Here is a 21291-nt window from a genome sequence, read left to right on the forward strand (position 1 = left end):
ATGTTGAAGTATTTGAGACACGTTAGGATGGTACTGTTCAGTATCTTCTGCCAGTAGACCTTGATGTCTGTGTTACGGCCCTATTGATTGCTGGCATTTTAAGGTGACACGTCTGAGTAACTGATGAAAATGTTCTCCTTTCCCTCTCCAGTAATTTATCCAGTGTCTTTTAGCACAGACACATATGCATGCAGGAAAAGAAAACAATCCTGTGTTTGTTTCTTTTCTGTTATATTTGGACATGTCCTGATGGAGAAATTTCAAAATCTTTATATTTGCTGATCCAATGCTTATGCTCATGGTCTTGAAAAATGCTACAAAAGCTTAAATCTTGATGCACTGGGGATTGGGTCTGAAAAATGAACACAACAACAGCATAGCATGAGAGCATAATCCATTTAGGCCATTTCCTTCAGAACAAGAGAGAAAACCTCTCCAGGATGTGCTTGGCAGAGATGTCTCACTGGTGTTCAGGAAAGCCTGTGAGCTGATCTAGTTTTGTTGGACTCTGATATGAAGTGAGAAATAAATGGCATGATAACTAATATATCCTCATAGAGGCTAGATCCTATATTCTCCTTGTTGGAGAGTGGTAATTCTCCACAATTCTGTTTAGTCAGTAATTGCAGGTATTTTTGATCTACAAATGTTTTCCTAACGATTGCAATTCCAAAGCTGTATATTATCTGCAGGTAATCTGACCCATCAAAATGAAGGGGTTATACAGCTCAAACTTCATGCTAGTGTGCAGTAGAATGTCATTGGTGTTCTTAATGGTTGTTTTCTGTCTTTGTTTTGTTGCAGTCGAAATCAACTTTCTTCTTTGCCAGCTTGCCTGTGTGGTCTTCCTCTAAAAGTCTTAATTGCAAGTAACAATAAGCTAGGTTCCCTTCCAGAAGAGATAGGTCAGCTAAAGCAGTTAATGGAACTGGTATGTTACTGATTTTGCTATTATGTTTTTTATTTGTATTTATTTAGAATCAATAAAATACTCTTTGCAAAGATGTTGGAGCAGATGCCTCATACTATAATGCCAGTTTTTGAATTCTGAAGCGTATCTCTTTTTTAGCTCTTCGGGACCATTCTGAGCAGCGTTACTGCCTTTGTTCATTCAAAACTCATCTTCTACGTTTAATTTCCTTACCAGTTGTACTGAGTATGTGCTCTGGCTCCTTGTTTTGCTGTGTTTCTGGTTCTGGCATAAGGTTCTGCAAAGCTGTTCTGTCATCCAATACCACCTCTCTTCTTCCTTTCTCTCAGTGCTGTCTGCTTAGCACACTGCATTCTGCTAACGGCATTGGTCTTAGCAGTCTGTTTGCATTTTGTTTCACTGTTTTTGTCAAGCAGATTTGCTCAAACATCTGTCTTAACAGATTTACAGGCTATATTCCTCTTCGTTTTTCAAAGCTGATTGGATGACTACTGTTTCTGAATGCAGTAGTGTGCCACCTATAATACACTGTCTAACAAACGAGAATCAGAAAGTGGAGAAATTGTTTGGTACCTAACTTAAAATGTATTTAATTATATATGGTTTCTAAAAGCTTGCATGTAGAAATGATGTAGATGAGTGCTTCCCTTTCCTCCCCCTTTATCTACATCTTTCTATGTTGTATGCTTCCTGAACTCACTCTGGCACGTGTGTAATGCCTTGTGATTGTTTCTATTCACCTTGACCTCTCAGTTGGCAAACAGTTTTCTGAAACTGCCAGTTTATGCAGAGCAAAACAATGACAAGTGAACTTTCTCCCAGCTGCTGACATCACCGCTGGCTGCATTTATTATGTGCATCTTGTTTGCTATCTGAATGTACCTGCTTATCATATTGACATTTTATAAGAATGTCTCTGCTGAGTTCTGTTGAGCTAACCTTGCTTTAGGAGCCAGTGCTGCTATTTTGTCCTCGCATATGAAGCAACAACTATAGAGCTTTCTCCTTTCTTCCATTTTGCTTGTACAGCACCTTGTGGTGTCAGGCTTATACTATTTATTGTAATGAATCTGGTTTGGGGAGGGAAGCAGTTACCTTTTATACTCGAGTTAAACACTGCCAGCTTAGTTCTATTGTTATTAATTTTTAGTAAGTACTAATAATTTATCTAGCAGTTTGAAGTACCTTCTAAGGGGATTTAATCAGTTTACTGAAATTGTTATGATTGAATTACCTTCAAAAACACGTCAGACTGTAGCACTGTTTCTATTGTGCTTAAAATAGGTTCATTAAGAGATTATAGGTCCAGCCTTATTTATGGCTGAACTGTATTGAGCATGTCCGAACTTAGGGGATAAAATGACTGGACAGAACTGTTAAACTGAAGGAAGTCTGAGTGAGTAACAATTCTTGTTAGATTAGGCATGCTTCTGTTCAGATGCCCTCATTACTGAGGTTGGTACTACCGTGAGTACTTTGAACATTTCCAGTGAACTAAGTTACATTATTGAGATGGGAACGACTGAATTGTGATGAGGCACTGAACTGAGAGCTGTATCTGGATTGTTATATTTACCATGATGCAGCTTAGATAATAAGGTGGTTGTTATTCTAGAACTAACAGAGGGAAGAAAAAAAACACAAAGATTAAATCATGCTACAGTTGTTATTGCATGAAATGTTCAGCTGTGTGAGAGCAATGCCAACCTGTATAGCATGTGGCTTGCAGGTGACACTACCAGGCAGCCCTTTGGCAGGGCATGCTCTTGTTTTGGGACACATGCAGTACTGATGCTGGCCTGACCCAAGGGATCAGTCCCAAGAGGCAGCAGACACCAACTGGCTGCATTTGTTTCTTGGATTACCAGCACTTTGGCAAGCACCCTCAAATTATCAGTGTTTTACGGCTTTTCCTAGGCTGCTTGCAGTAAAATCTGAATACATAGCAAATAGATTTTCTTTTTGAATCTAACTTTTGAAACAGGTTTTACTTCTGTGGTCGCTCTAGAAAGGTAACAACAGTTATCCTGCGGGCTGAGTCAGGTCTTTCCAATTAATAACTTTCTTCTTTCTCTTCTTTTTTAATTACATTTTTAGAAACATTTTGTAGCTGTGACGTTGAATGACTGGCATATTACATGCTGTTTATTTTTGCATTTTCTTTTAAGGTAGGGTTCTGTGTAGTGCAATAGCTGTCTTAAAGGCATTGAGCTGCATGCCACAGAAGTTGCTGTTAAATTTCAGGGAGCCTTACTTTTTTCTAATTGTGAGAAATTATCCATATTGTCATGCCAGGAAACAACCAATGAGGACATAATGATGCTAATGCAAGAAGTCTGACCTTCAGCAAAGACTAGCCCTGTAACCTGAGTAGTTTGGACTTGATTTCAACTGTCTGTGGATGCCCACCAAGTGAAGTTCCAAACCGCTAATGTTCACATTTCTCCAAAGTGTAATTGGTTTGAAAAACATGGGCATTTGAGTTTGGCAATAACGAAAGTAACACTATTGAAGCAATTGGAAAGTTTAAGATAAATACTGTCACGTATAGACACATGAAGTATAGTAGTATAACTGGAAATAATATAATAGGTCTCTCTATTTATGCATAGTATTAAAAAAGAAAAAAAGTAGAATCTAAAGTTGGATTAGTAGGATACGACTGTCTGTAGAGCTCAGGTGAATACTGACATGCTGTCATAAGAGATTAGTCTTTTTGTGAATGTTTTGAGGCTACGCAATGCCAGACATTCCATTTGCACTTCCTTTAAAACTCTTTCCTTGACTCATTCTGATGTACGTGTAGGTGTACTTGATCTAGAGTTCCTCTACCACAAGGTGACTTGCAATTTCATTTTCTTTTTTGCTCTAAAAATGAGTATCTAATTATAAACTCATTTAAAGTTTGTAAATTGAAAATAGGACAGCAAAGCTTTAAAAATAAATGATTTGGGAACATTGCAATTAACAGCACCGTAGTTAGAGTGAAAGAGACACTCATTAACTGGTGTTTTTAATTTCCTTGTGTAAAAGCTGAAATTTCCTAACTCTGTTTTGACAAGGGAAGGAAGTTTTGGCAACAGTGAAATTATGGAAAGAAACATCTCTGATAAAAATGACTTTTAGGAATTCTGTCATTGAAGAGTTCCCGTGTGCAATGTAAAGCCATTGTCTGATGCAGTCAATAAATATCCCCTCTGAAAGGGATATTTAAGGATTTTACCCTTAAACTCTTTGAGAAAATTTGGCATTACCCCACTTGGCTCTTGTAGGATGGAGGGCTTTTTCTAATTTCTATTCAGAAAGTAATGTGACTGAAACTGACAGATTACTTGGCATTTAACCACAGGTTTCAATGCCCTTCTGGTTTCATACTGAGTTTAGACAGTTTGGCAGTAAAAGTGATAGCTAATATGTGATAACTATCTTGTTTTAGGCTGACTTAATCCAATAAGTTGATTTTTATTTTTTTAGAATGAATTAATGGCAGTTGTGATAACTCAATAGTGATAATATCACAAAAATATCATACTTCACAGTAATGCTAGTGTATAGGAAATGATTCCTTAAAATAATGCTCACTTGTTTAGCAACATTCAAAGCTTAGCTCAACTTTACAGCAAGTATTCCTTTGGAAATGCTAAAATGAACATAGGTTCCAAGACTCTTAAACCAGGTGAATTTAGCCATCAAAATCAGACCTGTTTAGAACCTGTCTAAAAGAGACATCTCTAAGAATGAGCAGTTACATTAATGTGTTAAATAACTTGTAATAACAAGCAAGTCCTGCCCTATTTTAGTGTGGCCTACTATCAAATACACGCCTTTTCTGAGCATTATTACAGAAGGATATTACTGTTTTCTATTTATTTTTAGATTTTGCTTAAATATTTTCTCTAGAAGAATCTTTTTAAAACTCAGATTCACACAGTGACAGTTTTATACATCATCCAAACACATTTCAGTTTATATAATCGTGTTGCTGAAATACTCATGTGAGCAAAAAGATGTAGAACATCTTAAACTGTTCTGAATGTTTGCACAGATTTACAACATTTTCAAAAGTAAATAAATATGTGCTCTGTGTTGTGAATAATATGTAAATATTTTCTCACATATCTCTTTTTGCCCACTGAAGGCAGACTGCAGATAGTTGTGTGTTTTCAGTTTAATGACATGTTACACTGGTAATAACATATTAGCTACAATTTCTCACTTTGGAGACAGAGGTTCATTATTTCTGTTTCTTTTGCTGTAGGATGTCAGCTGCAATGAAATCACAACTTTGCCACAACAGATAGGGCTGCTGAAATCTTTAAAAGAACTGAATGTCAGAAGAAATTACCTCGAAGTTTTACCCCAAGGTATGAGTTATGAAAAGATTTATAATAAAGGCATTAGGATTTTTTGGTACTTTGAAAGTCTTCTTTAGTCATGTGAGTAAGTAATAATAAGAAATAACTACCTTGTGTTGGAATGTTTTCCATCTGAGGTCACTGTGTGACTGGAGACAATAATGTTAAAGTTTTTAATTAATTTTCTGTATGATTCTAGGTATCTTAAGCTTCACTGATGCTTACCTGTGAATGCAGATGTCAGCTGCTTCAAAGTATTTTAAAATCTATTGTCACTCGTGTATCATTATCAATCTTTTCCTTTATTCTATACAGGAAAACAAAAAATTCCTGTCAGGATTTGTATTTTTTAGAAAGGGGGGAGGGTTAGGGTTAGGGGGGAGAAAGGAGAGACAATATTATGTCCTATATTTTATTATGTAAGAAATAATAGTCCTTCTTTTTCTTTTCTGATGACACAAAGAAAAACGATTATTTAGGAATATTATTTTATGACCAAAAGTCAGTACAGATAGAATACCTTTTGTCTTTTCTGTTGCTTTTAGAACTAGTACAGCTTCCCTTGGTGAAGTTCGACTTTTCCTGCAATAAGGTGCTTGTGATTCCCATTTGTTTTAGAAAGATGACGCAGTTACAAGTACTACTGCTTGAGAACAATCCTTTGCAATCTCCACCAGCACAAGTAAGTAAAATCTGTCATTTAAATTGTGCCTTGACATTGGGTGGTTGAGAACTTTGTCTGTAAAATGTCATCTTCTGCAATGGCAGGTGTCTGAACTCAAGTAATGACAGACATTAGTTGTGGATATATAAACAAGACAAAGTGTCCTATATTCTGTGTCTGTACAGTACTTGAACCAATGCTATTTTAGAAGATGTCTGTTGTTAGCTGCCTGTTCATTTTGTTGTTCCTATTTCCATCTGAAACTTTAAGTGTGTATAATTTTGAAAAAAAGAAGTTGTTGGGAAACTTCCCGGATACATCATGGAATGAGAGTATCACAGGTTGGAAGGCATCCACAAGGTCTAACTACTGTCTCCATGAAGGACCACACAAAATTCAAACCTTATGTCTGAGAGCATTTACAAACAGTACTTGAACTCTGACAGGTTGGGATCATGCCCTCTGCCCTGGGAGGTCTGTTCCAATGCCCAACCCACCCTCTAGTGAAGAACCTTTCCCTGATAACCAGCATGAGCATCCTCTGATGCAGCTCCATGCATTTCCCGTGGGTCCCTGTCGCCAAAGAGATAAGCTACTGCTTGTCCCTTCCCCTTGTGAGGAAGCTGTAGGCTTCCATGAGGCCCCTCTTCTCTACGCTGAACAAACCATAGGACTTCATCAGCTTCTCATAGGTCTTCCCCTCTAAACCCTTCACCGTCTTCATAGCCCTCCTCTGGGCACTTTCTAATAGTTTTGTGTTCTTCTTATGTTGTGCCTTAAATTGTACACAGGACTTGAGGTGAGGCTTCACCAAAACAGAACATGGTACAGTCCCTTCCATTACCTGCCTAGCAGTCCATGACATGGTTGGCTCTTTTGATTGCCAGTGCATACTGCTGTCTCTGGTTTCCAACAACGAGAACCCCAAGATCCCTTTCTGTGGAACTGCTCTCCAACCTTTTGTTGCCCACTCTGTATACATATGCAGAACTGCCCTGTCCTAGATATAGAGTTGCTCCTGTTAAATTTCATGTGGTTGGTGATTGCTCAGCCAGATTTATCAAGATTTCTCTGGGAGGCCTCTTTGTCCTTGGAGGAGGACAAATTTCATTGGGCCCTGAAGACCATCTGGAGCAACAAATCCTTCACATGTTCAGAGCTGCCTGGATTTTGTTTCCCTAGTCATGGTTTTCCAACTCAGGGTTCTGGGTTAATAAAAGCCAGTTTCTAGGAAGTTTTTTTGCTATTGTTTACTGTATATAATATATACATATCCTGTCAGCGTAGAAAATACATGACTAATTTTTTTTCTTTTTACTCTATATATGACAATAAATTTACAGTGTAAGGAAATTAAGATCCCATTATGAATGTAGACCTCACTGAGAAATGATAACAAATGGAACTTCTGTTTGCTGCTTAAGGACAACTTTGTTGACTTACTGGACCCTAGATTCAAAGTTTATTGAGTACACTTGTTTTAGTTCAGCAGCTGTTGAAGTATTTGAGAGTTTTTATTACATTAGAGAAACTTCTTTCTTTATCTATTCATGGTAATGCAGTTACTAAGCTTAGAACATAGAATTGCTCAGGTTGGAAAAGACCTTAAGGATCATCAAGTCCAACCACAACTTCACCATACTACCCTAAGTAACAGCTCTCCACTAAATCATATCCCTGAGCACCACATCCAAACAGTTTTTAAGCACATCCAGGGATGGTCACTCAACCACCTCTCTGGGAGCCTATTCCAGTACTTAACAACCCTTTCTGTACAGGAGTTTTTCCTGATATCCAACCTAAACTTAGCCTGGCACAGCTTGAGGCCATTTCTTCTCGTCACCCATCAAGCATGTGAGTTAAAGAGTACAGTCAAAAAAAAGAATGTAAAGGCAAGTGAAATGCATCATAAAGATGCCTGAACACCATAAAACCAGTATGGCAATATGTAAAGAACATGTTGGTTAATTAAATGTTACTATTGACTAATTTTGTAAAATAATTACTTAGTTTACAGTTGGTAATAGGCCTAAATATTTTTTATTAATCATAATCCTTTACGAGAGAGTTTGGATTTTGCAAAATAAAATACATTCTTTTGCTGTTTTCTCTCGTAGAGGATCCATACTGGTACACTCAATTGATTCACTTACTGAAGTTGTTCTTAATCATTTCTTTAAAAATAAAATCTGTTTTCCTTTAAATTATTGTGACCCTATGAGTTGGTTTTCAAGTAGTTTTTCACTAAGCAAATTTTTGAATACATTGCTTTTTTCTACATATAAACCTATCTTTTTTTCCCAACAGATTTGTACAAAGGGAAAGGTGCATATATTCAAATATCTGACTGTACAGGCCTGCCAGATTAAAACAGCAGACTCACTGTATCTTAATGCCATAGAACAGCCACATTTGCCGCAACCTGTGGAAGAAAGGTACGAATAAAGATCAAACTTTCTTTTCGCATGTAATATTTATGGTCTTGGAACAAAGTGAAAAATGGTTTTATCTTTAGCTTCTGCAGTTTTTGTTGTTTAGGTTTCATTTAGACGGTTCCTTTCCAAGCAGAACTTTCTTTTGCTTTATTTTATTCTTGTGAAATCCTTATAAGGATTTAAAATAAAATGAAGTACTTTTAACAATTAATTCTGATTAAAGTCAGCAGCACTTGAGAAAAGAGCTTGGAAGTAAGCCTTTGCTTAAATTTAACCTCCTACGAGTATACTACTGGAATATGTTGAAAGTAATTAAGAGGATAGTGTTGGAACTTCGCTGTAAACCTATTGACATACTAAAAAGAAATTTTCTTCTTGCTTCATTTTGTGGTATATGTGTTATCAGACTTTTATTATTCTGTTAGGCTTTTTCTCTTCATAGAATCACAGAATGTTTTGAGTTAGAAGGGATCTTAAGAGCCATCAAATTCCAACCCCAGCCCTCCTACAGTGAGTAGAGTTACCACCCAGCAGCTCAGGCTGCCCAGAGCCCCATCCAGCCTGGCCTTGAAGGCCTCCAGGGATGAGGCACCCAAAGCTTCTCTGGGCAGCTGTGCCAGTGCCTCACTCACTTCTGGGTAAATAAATTCATCTGAACATCTAATATAATTCATCTAGCAAAGAGAATTGAGTGGGTGTTAATATTCTTTTGATCTGAAATTAAATTTTATTATTAATTTATTTGGCAAAATGAAAGACAATGTCTTTAATTTCTTAGATCAATTATAGATAGGGAAAGAGATCGTTTTTATGGGAATCTTTGTAGCTAATTGGAAATCAATCAGTAGCCAGCTCTTTCTTTGCCAGTGTGAGAAGTTTATATTAAACAATCATGGAAAAAGTATGGGGATGCCCAGTAAAAACTAAATGTTGATGGAAATAGAGAGATGTTGCTGCTAACACTCTGAGGAAAAGAATAAAGCTGTTTTGGAGACTCCCTGCCAGTCATCTGGTAAAGGGCTAGTACAGAGAGGATACCAGCTGATAAGTAGCAGTCCAATGTTCTATCACAGAGTAAGCACTAAAACAGATGCTTGAGGATGTATTCTTACCATTTAACCTTTATCTTTCTTATGATATATTTTATTCAGTTAATTACTTGAACTTGTGTATGTCTTGTTCAGTTGGAAAATACGACGCTTAGCTTTAGAGAATTATTTCAAACATCAGAAGGAAAAACACAGTGTGGTTAAGATTTCCACAGCACTAACAAAAGTCACAGAATACCATAGATTCAAGTAGTCTAACACCTCACCCTTCCCCCCGTATCTGCCTGCCCACCCTGCCCCAAGCAAGAAGAGGTTGCTGAGGTTCACATCCAGATGGCTACTGAATGTCTCCAATCTTTTGAGTTTACTGATAACAGATAATTGGAGATTAAGCTGAATCAGTTACCTTGTTTATGTTAAAGTACTTTTCAAAATTGCTGTGTTAGTCTGAATTTAGGTTTACAGCTCTCAGAACTGCAAATGAAAAGGAAGTAAAGGAAAACATATAGTTAACTGATGAGCGTACTGCATCTGCTGGTGTACTTTAAAATGAGCAGAGGTCATATTAGGCGATTAGCCTGAAGAGATGGCAGTTGCAACTATTGTAACCATTTTCTGAAAATATTAAATTTCATAATCTATTTTAAAGCCTCAAAAGGAGGTTTCTATGTTAATAATTACTCCAAGCTCCAGGGAGTTAACAGTTCGTTTTTAATGGATCAGTGGTTACTTTTAAATTAGTTGACTCCAGGATGGTTACTTTTAAATTAGTTGATTCCAGTTTGAGTTCAGCTAGTTTAGTTTTTCTGTGACATGGATTAATTACATCAGTCAGAATCCTGTGCTACTTGGCTAATAGCTTAATATTTTTGTCCATTGCAGACAAAAGCAACAGCCTTTAGGATGGATTATTCTGTTGTTGTTGTTAATCCTTTTCAGGATTAAGCAAACAATCATTCCATCATCTTACTTTACTACTAGCAGGCTGGAGATGTGTGGTTTGTATTTGTACTGAGCTAGTTTATGGGTCCTGATGAAATGCATTCTAGAGTTCTGAGTGAATTAGCAGATGTAGTTGCCAAGCCACTCCCAATGATATTTGAAAAGTCGTGGCAATCAGGCAGAGTCCCTGGTGGCCACTAGAAAAAAGGCAACATCACGTTCATTTTTGAGAAGGGAAAAAGGATGACTCTGGGAGCTATTGACCTGCCAGTCTCACCTCTGTCAGGAAAGATCATGGAGGAGATCCTCCTGGAAGCTGTGCTAAGGCACATGAAATGCAGTGAAGTGATACCAGAGAACCAGCATGGCTTTACCAAGGGTAAATGCTGCTTGACCAACCTACATGCTTTTTACGATGGTGTCACTGTGTCAGTGGACAAGGGTGAAGCCACTGATATCATCTATCTCGACTTCAGTAAGGCCTTTGACGTGGCACTTGACAACATTCAGCCCTCCTAATTGGAAATATATGGATTGGATGGGTGGACTGTTTGATGGACAAAGAACTGGCAGCAGGATCAAGTCCAGAGAGTGGCGGTCAGTGGCTGAATGTCTGGATGGAGATCAGTGATGGGTAGTGTCCTACAGGAGTCAGTGCTGGGATCAGTCTCTAATGTCTTAATCAGTGATATTGGCAGTGGGGCTGAGTGCGCCTTCAGCAAGTTTGCAGATGACACCAAGCTGTGTGATGCAGTCAACACACCAGAGGGACAAGATGTCATCCAGATGGACCTGGAGAGGCTTGAGCAGTGGGCCTGGGTGAATCTCGTGAGGTTCAACAAATTCAATTGCAAAATCTTGCACCTGGCTCAAGGCATCCGATGCTACCAATACAAACTAGGGAAGGGATTGAGTGCAGCCCTGCCAAAAAAGACCTGATGTACTGGTAGATGGGAAGCCGAACATGAGCCAGCAATGTGCTCTCACACCCCAGAAGGCCAATTGTGTCCTGTGCTGCATTCAAAGCAATGTGGCCAGCAGGCTGAGGGAGGTGATCCTGCCCCTCTGCTCTGTGTTGGTGAAGCTTCATAATGGAATATTGCTTCCAAATGTGGAGTCCTCAGCACAGGAGAGACATGGACCTGCTGGAACATGTCTAGAGGAGGGCCACCATAATCATCAAACCTCTCCTACGATGACTGTCTGAGAGCTGGGGCTGTTCAACCTCAAGATGAGAAAGATCTGAGGTGACCTGAGAGCTGCCTTTCAGTATCTAAAGGGAAGCTACAGGAAAGCTACAGGTGATGGAAATGGAAATGGCTTCAAGCTTAAAGAGGACAGAATTAGGTTGGCTGTAAGGAAAAATCTTTTACTGTGTGGGTGGGGGAGTCACCGGAACAGGTTGCCCAGTGATGTGATTGATGTCCTGTCCCTGGAGAATTTCAGTGTGAGGCTGGATCAAGCCCTGGGCAAACTAATCTCGTGGTGGTGTTCCTCTTCACTGTAGGAGAACAGGTCTGGATGTCCTTCAGGGGTCCCTTCCAACTCTGAGGATTCTACGATTTCTTCACTGACATTAATAATTGTTGGAATTTTTCAGTAAGTGAAAATGGGGTGGAATTCTAACTGTACATGCTCTGATAGCTTTCTGTTGTTTTCTGTTCACATCTAGCATCGATGACCTCTACCCAAGTAAAAAGGACTCAGATTCAGGTGTTGGTAGTGACAATGGTGATAAGCGTTTGTCAGCAACAGAGGTAAGCTGCCCCTTCCTCCATACTCTTATTTCTTAAAATGTATAGCTACATTTTTAGCTGTGAAAACTGCAACCACGTCCACGGCATGAGTTTCTCACTTACAGAAGTTTAAAACAAAGATAAAAGAAGACTGGGATTTTTTTTTCTAGTTTTGTATCTGCGTTTTTGGGGGATAGCAGTGAGATACTTGATCACAAATTGCTAACAGCAACAGAGAAAATTCAGTACAATTTCTGGCCAGTTTTAAGTAATAATCTAGAAAATAGTGTCCAAACCAGAATGCTGTCTACTCTTTCCAAACAAAAAAATGCTATATAAATGCTATACATCTGGCTTCTTCTTAGTAGTTTCCTCTCTGACTTCTGAATTTCTCATGTGGGAGATGGAGTTTGCTCAGTCACGATATGTTCTGTGGTGTTGTGGTTATGGTAGCTTACCGGAGAGCAGGAGCTTCAGAATCTTTGCAGATCTTCATATGCATCCCTGCTGTGTGTTTCCACACTGTGGTAGTTAGGCAATGCTGGAAATAAGCCTTCAGAATTTTTCTTGAGGTTTTTCTGTGTGACTGGGCAAAGAAAAAGGTTGACTTCCTGAGAGCAGTGTGTTGTACTGAGCAGTTACAGCTACACGTTTCCTAGAATTTCTTTCTGAGGCTCTACTCAGCTGAACAGAGCACTAATTCCTGGAAAGTCTTTTCTTAGGTAGTCAAGTGAGCAGTTGGAGTTGCTAATTAGAAATAATTAATTTGAATTTCAGTGATGATCTGCCTAAAATGTATAACTAAAAGGATTTGTGGTCTGCCTTGAGTATAAAAAACAGGCCTCCTCCTACTTAAAAACATGAAAATTATTGCAGTTTTTATATTTATATGATTTTCTCCTCCTTTGAGGAAAAGTCTGTTGCTTTTGACACTTGTTTGGAAAGAATCAAGCTTAGATACTGAATTTGCAATTGCTGCCAAAGCACATAGAAAGTGAATCCAGTTATACTCTGTTAAATACAGAAACATAGATAAACATAGTCATTGCTAATTATTTGGGCAAGTCTTTCCGTCACTGTATGAACGTGCATTCCATTCAAAGAGGCTTACAAACTATTGTTCCATTATTACACTTCCTGAAGTTGATAGCTTGTTAGTGAAAGAGTGCATTTTTGTTAGTCTTGGATTTAATGTGAAACTGTTATTTCTCTGATTTATTCTTAGCCGTCTGATGAAGATACTATCAGCTTTAATGTTCCAATGTCAGACATTGTGGAAGAAGATCAGGTTGTAAAGGAAGATTCAGGTCACCATAGTAACTCAAGAAAAGGTTGGAATATTAAAACCATGGAAGTTAAAAACAGGAAATTTCTGTTGATAAGTCTGTATAAGACTGTAAATGAAGTCTGAAAGTGTCAGAGCACAGCGAGTACTGATTAGTCTTTCAGTCTAAAAACATGAACTTTAACTTTGAACCATCATCATTACCACTGTTTTTCACTGGGATGTTCGGTGTTTGATTTCATTCTGGATAAGCAGCTTAAGTTGATTTTTCTTGCTGATATTATAATCAATCATTAAGAAGTTTTACAATTAATATCTTTGTAGTAAATGCCTTCTTATACAAGAGGCTTTCAGGTATGCTTATGCAGTCATTTAAAACAGAAAAATGTCTTACTTATAGCAGTTTTAAACTATACTGAATTGAGTATCGTTGTTTTCTGTGATGGTTTCAATCAACTTCTTGCATCTTGTCTCAAGGGTTATTAAATTCTGTTTCTCACTAGAGGAAGAAAAGTGAAAGTCAGTCTGATCTAGGGGGAGGTGTCCCTGCCTGTAGCAGGGGGGTTGGAGCTAGGTGATCTTAAAGGTCCCTTCCAACCAAAATCATTCTATGATTTTAAACCACGCTTCCCTTCCAAGTCATTAATCTCAATGTCTAATAACTTTACTTAACCAGCTCAGATTCTGAATTAGCAGTGTATAAAAGTGGAGTGACTATGTGTGTAGTTATACCTATATTTTAGTGAGGTTACACCTTCATTCATGTTATGTGCTGATAAAAGATGGTTCCTTATGATCTGCACATACTAATGATAAATTGCAGGATAATGTCAGTGAACTGGAAAACACATAAATAGACCAGCATTTCATGAATGTTTCATGCTTGATTAAATGAATTTCAGTTGAGATTCTCATAAGAATGTTGTAATATGCAACTCATATAGTAAGACTTGCATCCTACAGTGTTTATCACCCCACATGAGAGAGAAAATTATGGGATCAAACTGTTTCAAGCAAGAGGATTAAAGATATATATAGACCTAGTTAAACAGTGGATTAGTGTTGTTTGCAAGGCTGAGTCATTCTGACTGAGAGTTTTGGGTGTTTGTTACAGCATCATAACTTCTAAGTTGCGTAAAAACTGCTAGTCAGTGGCTGAGACATGACTGATGCAATCAGTGCTTGTTGTGCTGTTTTTGATCTATGTATTGAGCAAGGGATATTGATTTATTAAAACTTCTCAGTGTATTGGCATAATTCCCTTGAATGCAAGAGTCTGAACTTTTTTGAGGCTTTTTTAATATGGTTTGAACTTCAACTCGAACTCGTTTGGTTTTTAGCTCATAATTATAGTGTTCTCACGAGTAACAAATTTTCAGCTGATCTGGAAATAATTTTGTCTTCTTTTATTGTTGTTTTTAGTGGAATTCCATCAGGGATCTCACTTGCTTGTCAATGATAAATCAAGAGAAACGGGAATCCGGTTTGATGAATCAGATGCTCTTACTACAGAATTTATGAGCTATATTAAGGCAAGTTTGTGTTCTGTTCTTAGTGGCGGAAAATATTTTAACTGCTTTCCTAAGTACAGAGCAATCAGGAGTGAGGAACTGCAGACATTTGAATGTGTAAAGAGCAGAGGCATAGCATTTACATAACAAAGAAACAAACACCCTTCTCCTGCTGTGGTTTCTGAAGACATGCATACTGTTAGTTATCAGGAAACTTTATTTACTCAGTACATACATGTTGCTTATTATTTCTATTGCAAGTACAGATCTGAGCTCAGCAGCATTTAAGGTGACAAATGATTTATTGCCTAGAATTTCACTGACTAAGAATTATTTATACTGAACGTTTAGCACATAATGAGTTACCTTTCATTGGCTTGTTCTTTAGTGATTTCTTTTCTAAAAACTTACTGGAAAAAGGTTAACGCATTGGTACACATTTGAGGTGAATTAACTAGATAGAAGGGGATTAGAATACTTTCATCTTTTCTTGGCAAAGGTAGAAGTATAGACATTTGAAGCTGACAGGTTATAGTCTGTGTGTGCTTGTTATTTGCTTGTTCTTGTCCATTCGTCATCTTGATTTTCCTTAGCAAATACTATTCCCTTGGGAATAGCCTCTGTCATGTAATGAGGTAGTATTATATGAAATAATGTGTAGTGGACAGTGGTACAGTAAAAGAGGTTACTGTATTGAATGGCAGTATGACGATATTGCTGGAGCAAGCTCTTGGATTTTTCTGTGTTATCTTCTTAGCATTATGGCAGTTGAAAGCGGTAGCTGATGACTTGAACAGATAAGTGCATCATTTATTTTTTTATTTATTTATTTTTCCCAGTGGATTTTGAACCCTGGACATTTTCCATTTGCAGATTTGGGTCAGTTGTATTCTTTGGTTTATATTTACTTCATTTTGAGACTTCTGAAACTGAATTTCTGGTTAACAAAACTATGTGTTAAATCAATACCAGAGGCAGTGCAGAAGAAGTATCTATATATACTGTAAGGTAGTATCTATATAAATATGGCAGAGGCTGAGATTTGCCTTCTAGAACAGTTCCTAGTTTTTTTAATGTGCAATTCTTATGGGAAAAATTGTATGCTTCGTTTCTGTGTTAGTAACTTGAAAAAAAAAATACCCAAACCGATGTGAAGAATGGCTTTATTTGTTCTGCTAAAGATTGTTACTGGAAATTGTGTCATCCTTGGGGAATGTTAAAGGAGCTGGTATACCCCTCAGTGACACATCTGGCAGAATTGGATAGTGTTTATTGGTACAGGGTGATGCGACAGATGTGCCAAGCCCATGACACAAAAAAAGGATAGGCTTGTTCTCTGCTGTTTATTCTCCGCTGGTATAATACACTTCTACTCAGAGAGCTGCTGTCTTTAGTGACAGCTGAATTACTTCAGTAATTCATCCAAGAAAGAGAAAATTTCTCTTTTTTTCTGTTTCTTTCCTGTTGTAAATGAAATCATAAATAAGGAACTTTAATTTTCTAATACATAGCATTTCACAGTTACAAATAGGACAGTGGAAGCTGTGATTTATTCCTACATCGCATCATAAATATCAGGCCAACTGATTTGAATTGTAACATGTCAGATTTGCTTTGATTGATTTATTATTTTTTTTTAAACAGCTGTTAAAATTATCAAGTAGGAATCCTATTAATAGTTATGGTTATATTCTATTAATAGTTATAGATTAAATACATAATTGTTAGTTTGTATATTTGGAATTTCCTTGTCCTGTAAATGTAGCTGTTTGTGGGAGGAGAGCAAATAAGCTGAGAGCTAGAGTTGTGCTGAATTGAACCATTGTTGGCGTGCACGAGAAAGGCACAAATGAAATCTGGGACATAGAATGAAGAATTCTCATGCTACTTGACTTTGTTTTAACAGTTAAAGGAGAGTAAGGGCTGTTGACCTCAATAAAATCTCGACATTGAAAATAAGATCATGTAATGAGTATCTTAAAAGGGAATAGAGCAAAGTGGGAAGCAGAAGTGTGGGATTGCTTCAACTAGCCACCCTAAACTGTTAAATAAAATAGGTCAGTGCTTAGTCTGAAAGGAAAACTTATCTACTCGCTTAATTGCAAAGTTCAGTTCTTAATATCGCTTTGTCTGCTTACAGAGCAGAGCAGCAGAGTGTGATGAATTACTGAGAATTGAAGAGGACGCACAATGGCAAACAGAAGAAATGTAAGTATTTCTTTGTCTGTAAGTAATTCACTGTATCATTTTGTTAGATGACCAAAACTGGTGTTTTCTTCTCAGTTAATAATTTTGTAGACTTAAAAGCATACAGCAGTGCAGCTTTCTGTGTGTGAATGTGGTGTGCTATATGTTAAAGAAAGTGGGTCTTAGCTTACAGCTGATGTATATGTGCTAATAAAGCTGTAATTTGGCGTTTTTTAACCAATGTAGAGCCCAGGTTTTTAAATCGGGTGTTTTGATAAGCTGTAAAATCTAATGCACAGGATTCCTTTTCAAAATCTTTTTTCTTATTTTGTCATAAACTTAACCCTGAAGCAGTCAATGGTTCATAGATAGTAGCTCAAGTGCAGTGTAAGGGAACATCAGTCAACGATGAGTGTTCATAAATAAAACAGATCTAGCATGATAGTGCACTGTGAAGTTCTCACTTCAGAACAGTGGAGTCCTAAAGAGGGAAAAATTAAGCGTGTTTCCAAAGTTGGCAGAAATATCAGATGATTTTATTTTTTTTTTTTAATAAATTAAAAAGAAAGCAACCAAAAACAAACCAAATCTTGAAAAGCAAAAGAAAGCACGCTGTGGTCTGTTCAAAAGAATCGTCACGTTTTGTAATAATACGTGTGGTGAATGTGATTAGTAGGAGTCAGCTTTTGAAGTCGGTCTGTTTAATGGATATGCAAAGATCTTAGTTTCTTAGTTCATCACGTTTGTTTATGTTAGTGTGTATTCATTTGGGAAGTTTTGTTAGAGGCAGAGTGCTGGTGATTTTTTCTTAAGGCACTCTTCACATAAATTCAGCACTTGCTTGTTTGCACAGAGACTGTTTTTACCTTCCCACTGTATTAACTGCATGCTTAGTCAGAAGGTAGAGTTCACAAATTGAAATAGAGACAACCCCTGATAGTTGCTGTTCTACCTCTTTTTTTTGAATGCTTTTGTTTTCTATTATAGAATAAATATGTCAGAAGAACAAACTATTGATATAGCAATGATAGAACAACTAAGAGAAGCGGTAGATTTATTACAAGATCCCAACAGGTATGCATAAAATAGCAGGTGTCTTATGTATTTATAACTTTCGTTGAGTTTTCTGTAGAGTAGTCATATCTCTTTTAGTCTGTACAAACTTCTCTTCTAGTTAATACTTGAGGCACTGTGTTGGAACTGGGGAAGGTTTTCTGTCTCTGTTTCATTCCATCTTATTGGGATGCATAAACAAGGTACTTGAGGTAGTGATGAAGTTCTGGTAGTCTTCCTCTAAAGTAAAAAAGAGAAAAAGGAAGAGTCTACTAGTGAAGGTATTTCTCCTGGCTATGGAAGGCAAGGCTGTATAATTTATATACGTCTTTTAAGAGGCTGAGGTCAGGTGGAATTACTCTGAGTCTGAGAATAACAAAAGATTAAATATATAAAAGAAAATTAAACTTGTCCTGCTTGAAAGAACTGATGATTGTTGCAGTTGCATCTGTCCCTGTGCTTGCTATTGCTTTTCGTTGTGTGATCCCTTTCAAAAATTAAGCTCATTTTAAAACTAAGAAACTAATTTTTCATCCTTGCTTTTATGATGTAGCTTTTTTAGAGCTATTATTCTCTGAAGAATGGACACCTCCTTATCATCCCCAGTCTAAAAAGTCTTTGTTTCTCCTTCCTTGGCCAGTTCGTGTAGCCATTTTTTATGACTACAGTGTTCTGTAGCTTAAAAGTCTGTTTTGATATTGCCTTTTTCACTTAGCATATTTTTCTGCTTTTTAGGACTGAAGTTCACTCTTTTTAGTTTTTCTGGCGAAGGAATTATCTGGCTTTATTTTAAATCGTGTAGAGAATACTTGAATTCTTGAACTGAGTACTAAATAGTTAACAAAAAGAAATCATCTAAATTGGAAACAGTCCTGTGGTTTCTGTGAGATAAAATTCTGTTGCTTCTGTATCTCATCTGAAACTTATTAGTTTTCAGGAGAAGTGTTGCAGATAAGATTGAAAAATTGTCTGGTTTGAAGGAAAGTGACAGTAAAAAATCTCTTAGCCTTTATAAAATTTGTTATTTTGTTGTTTGTCAGACAATGCCTTGACATTTCCTACAGTTTTTTTTTCTTAGGAAATTTCAAAAGGCAATGAAATGCAATCTCCATTTCTCCATGCATGTTCAGATGTGCTTTCAATAGCACAATAGTATATGAAATATGGCTTTTAAAGATGACTACAAATATCGCATGCATGTATTTCTTTTTGCTTTGTCGAGTGCTAAACAGGCCATTCAAATGTCTGTTTTATGCTAACAGACTCCTGGGTGCCTAGTATGTATCAAATGAAGCTTGATTTTTGCATTCTCTGTCTTGTGGATGCCTTATCGTTGCTTGCAGCAATGGGCTGAAACAGTAGGTGATGCTGAAGCATACCTAGCACACACTGATTAGAGCTCCATATAGAATATGTCTACTACTGTTATTTTCATTTACAAACATGACTATTTAACTTGTGAAATAGGACCACAGTGACTAGACAGTTTAATGTTCTGCACTTCTTCTGTGCATATTAACAGCAATTCAGTTCAGGAATGGAAAAGGATATCAGGCTCAATCTTTACCCGTATTTTCAGATACTTCCTTCACTCTCTTTCCTGTATTCTTTGCTTTGTTTCAAATTGTTGGCTATGGGGAGTTTGTTGCTGGTCTGCTTTATCTTCATGCACTGTAAATTAAATTTAGATATTTAACCAGAGTTTTGGATCTTGTTAAAACACAGGATGCTAGAGGCTGAATGTAGATGTCTTCAGTGTTATATATGATGACATGACTTTGTAGTAAACAGGTCCCTTTGTTTTGATACAAGTCATTGCTCAGAGTGATACTTTGCAGATGTTAATATTGGTTTGACCAAGATGGCGACACTTTTATAAGAAATAAAATAGAGCAGGTTGATACCACAAGTAAAATTATTTTATGTATCCGTTTGTTTGAAACTGAATACTGAACATAATGATTACCAACGCTATATCCCAGTGCAATGTTTTTATTTCAAACCTTACAGATTAAGCATGGATATTTCAGAAAGCAGTGATGTGAATCTGTATCCCATGGAACCAGCAACAGCTTTAGAATTTCAGGAATCTACAGTAAAGTGTGTTTATCTACCTTTTTTTTTAAAAAAAACAAAACAAAAGTATTTGTTCAATTCTTCAAGTTTCTACAAAATAAATTACATATTCACATTTGTTTCTTTATACATAGCAGTCAAATGCAGATGGAGATGTCCTCCCTTGGTCAGGTATGTTTATGAACGTATTACAAAGTTTTTTAGGGGTAAGACAGGAAATGAGCCAATAATTTCATCCAGTTTTAATCTACCAAGTAAGTACAGGAAAACTGTGGTAGGGTGGAGGACACAGCTAGTTGTTCAAAATTTTAATGCAATTGTTGTTCATGTATGTGTGTGTATACATATAGAGAGAGATTATATATATTTATATATATATAATAGGTTTGTGTGTTTATGGACATAGATATACACACACGTGAACACTTTATTTTCTGGGTTTATCAGTTACTTTTGCATGTTATTTTTTTCCTTTTTTTCCACTCAGTTTGTAGAAAGGCAGTCGTCTTTCTGTACAGCCATCTTTTTCATGTATTGTGTTGGCTATGAGAGTCAATTGCTACTGCTCGCAGCTCAGCTATGTGTATTCTTGTACTCTTCCAATATCCCTATTCTACTATAAGAAACAATATTCATTAAGGATAACTCCAAAATGTTTTGTAAATGAATTATTACTCTTTTCCTAATGTGATGTCACCATAGTTACAGAGGGATTATATGAAGTATGATTTGGAATTTATAGTATGTTATATATTGCTTGTTATTTGAACTGTACCTTGACTGGTGAATTAGTATTCTTTGTAGAATACAATAGTTCACTTGGAAGGGACCTGCAAATATCATCTGGTCAACCTGCCTTTTTTGAGGCTAAACAAAAGTTAAAGCATATGGATGAAGCATTGTTCAAATGTCTCTTGACTGAGGCCAAGCGTGGGACATCAGCTGCCTCTTTCAGAAGCCAGTTCTAGCTTTTGATGACTCTCACAGTAAATAATTTTTTTCTAATACCCAGTCTGAAGCTCCCTGGCACAGCTTTGTGCCATTCCCACAGTTTCCTGCCATAGTTT

General features: G+C 37.0%; 1 protein-coding gene across 11 annotated transcripts in view; it reads left to right on the forward strand.

The window, feature by feature from the left end:
• Positions 1-21291, forward strand: part of LRCH1 (leucine rich repeats and calponin homology domain containing 1) — a 113306-nt gene that overhangs the window by 56759 nt on the left and 35256 nt on the right. For 5 of the 11 annotated variants that reach the window (XR_011905978.1, XR_011905976.1, XM_072359309.1 and 2 more), the window contains exons 3-13: positions 805-931; positions 5190-5295; positions 5832-5968; positions 8258-8385; positions 12049-12133; positions 13338-13443; positions 14820-14929; positions 17049-17116; positions 18083-18169; positions 20159-20248; positions 20359-20395. Coding sequence is in view for 6 of the 11 variants with exons in the window: in XM_072359309.1 (XP_072215410.1) it covers positions 805-931; positions 5190-5295; positions 5832-5968; positions 8258-8385; positions 12049-12133; positions 13338-13443; positions 14820-14929; positions 17049-17116; positions 18083-18169; positions 20159-20248; positions 20359-20395 (1081 nt within the window). In the remaining 5 variants the exon portion in view is untranslated. The remainder of the gene's footprint in view (positions 1-804; positions 932-5189; positions 5296-5831; positions 5969-8257; positions 8386-12048; positions 12134-13337; positions 13444-14819; positions 14930-17048; positions 17117-18082; positions 18170-20158; positions 20249-20358; positions 20396-21291) is intronic. The other 6 variants (XR_011905977.1, XM_072359335.1, XM_072359366.1 and 3 more) reach the window with 2 other exon arrangements.

The sequence above is a fragment of the Excalfactoria chinensis genome, chromosome 1 (assembly GCF_039878825.1).
Source record: "Excalfactoria chinensis isolate bCotChi1 chromosome 1, bCotChi1.hap2, whole genome shotgun sequence".
Classification (NCBI taxonomy): domain Eukaryota; kingdom Metazoa; phylum Chordata; class Aves; order Galliformes; family Phasianidae; genus Excalfactoria; species Excalfactoria chinensis.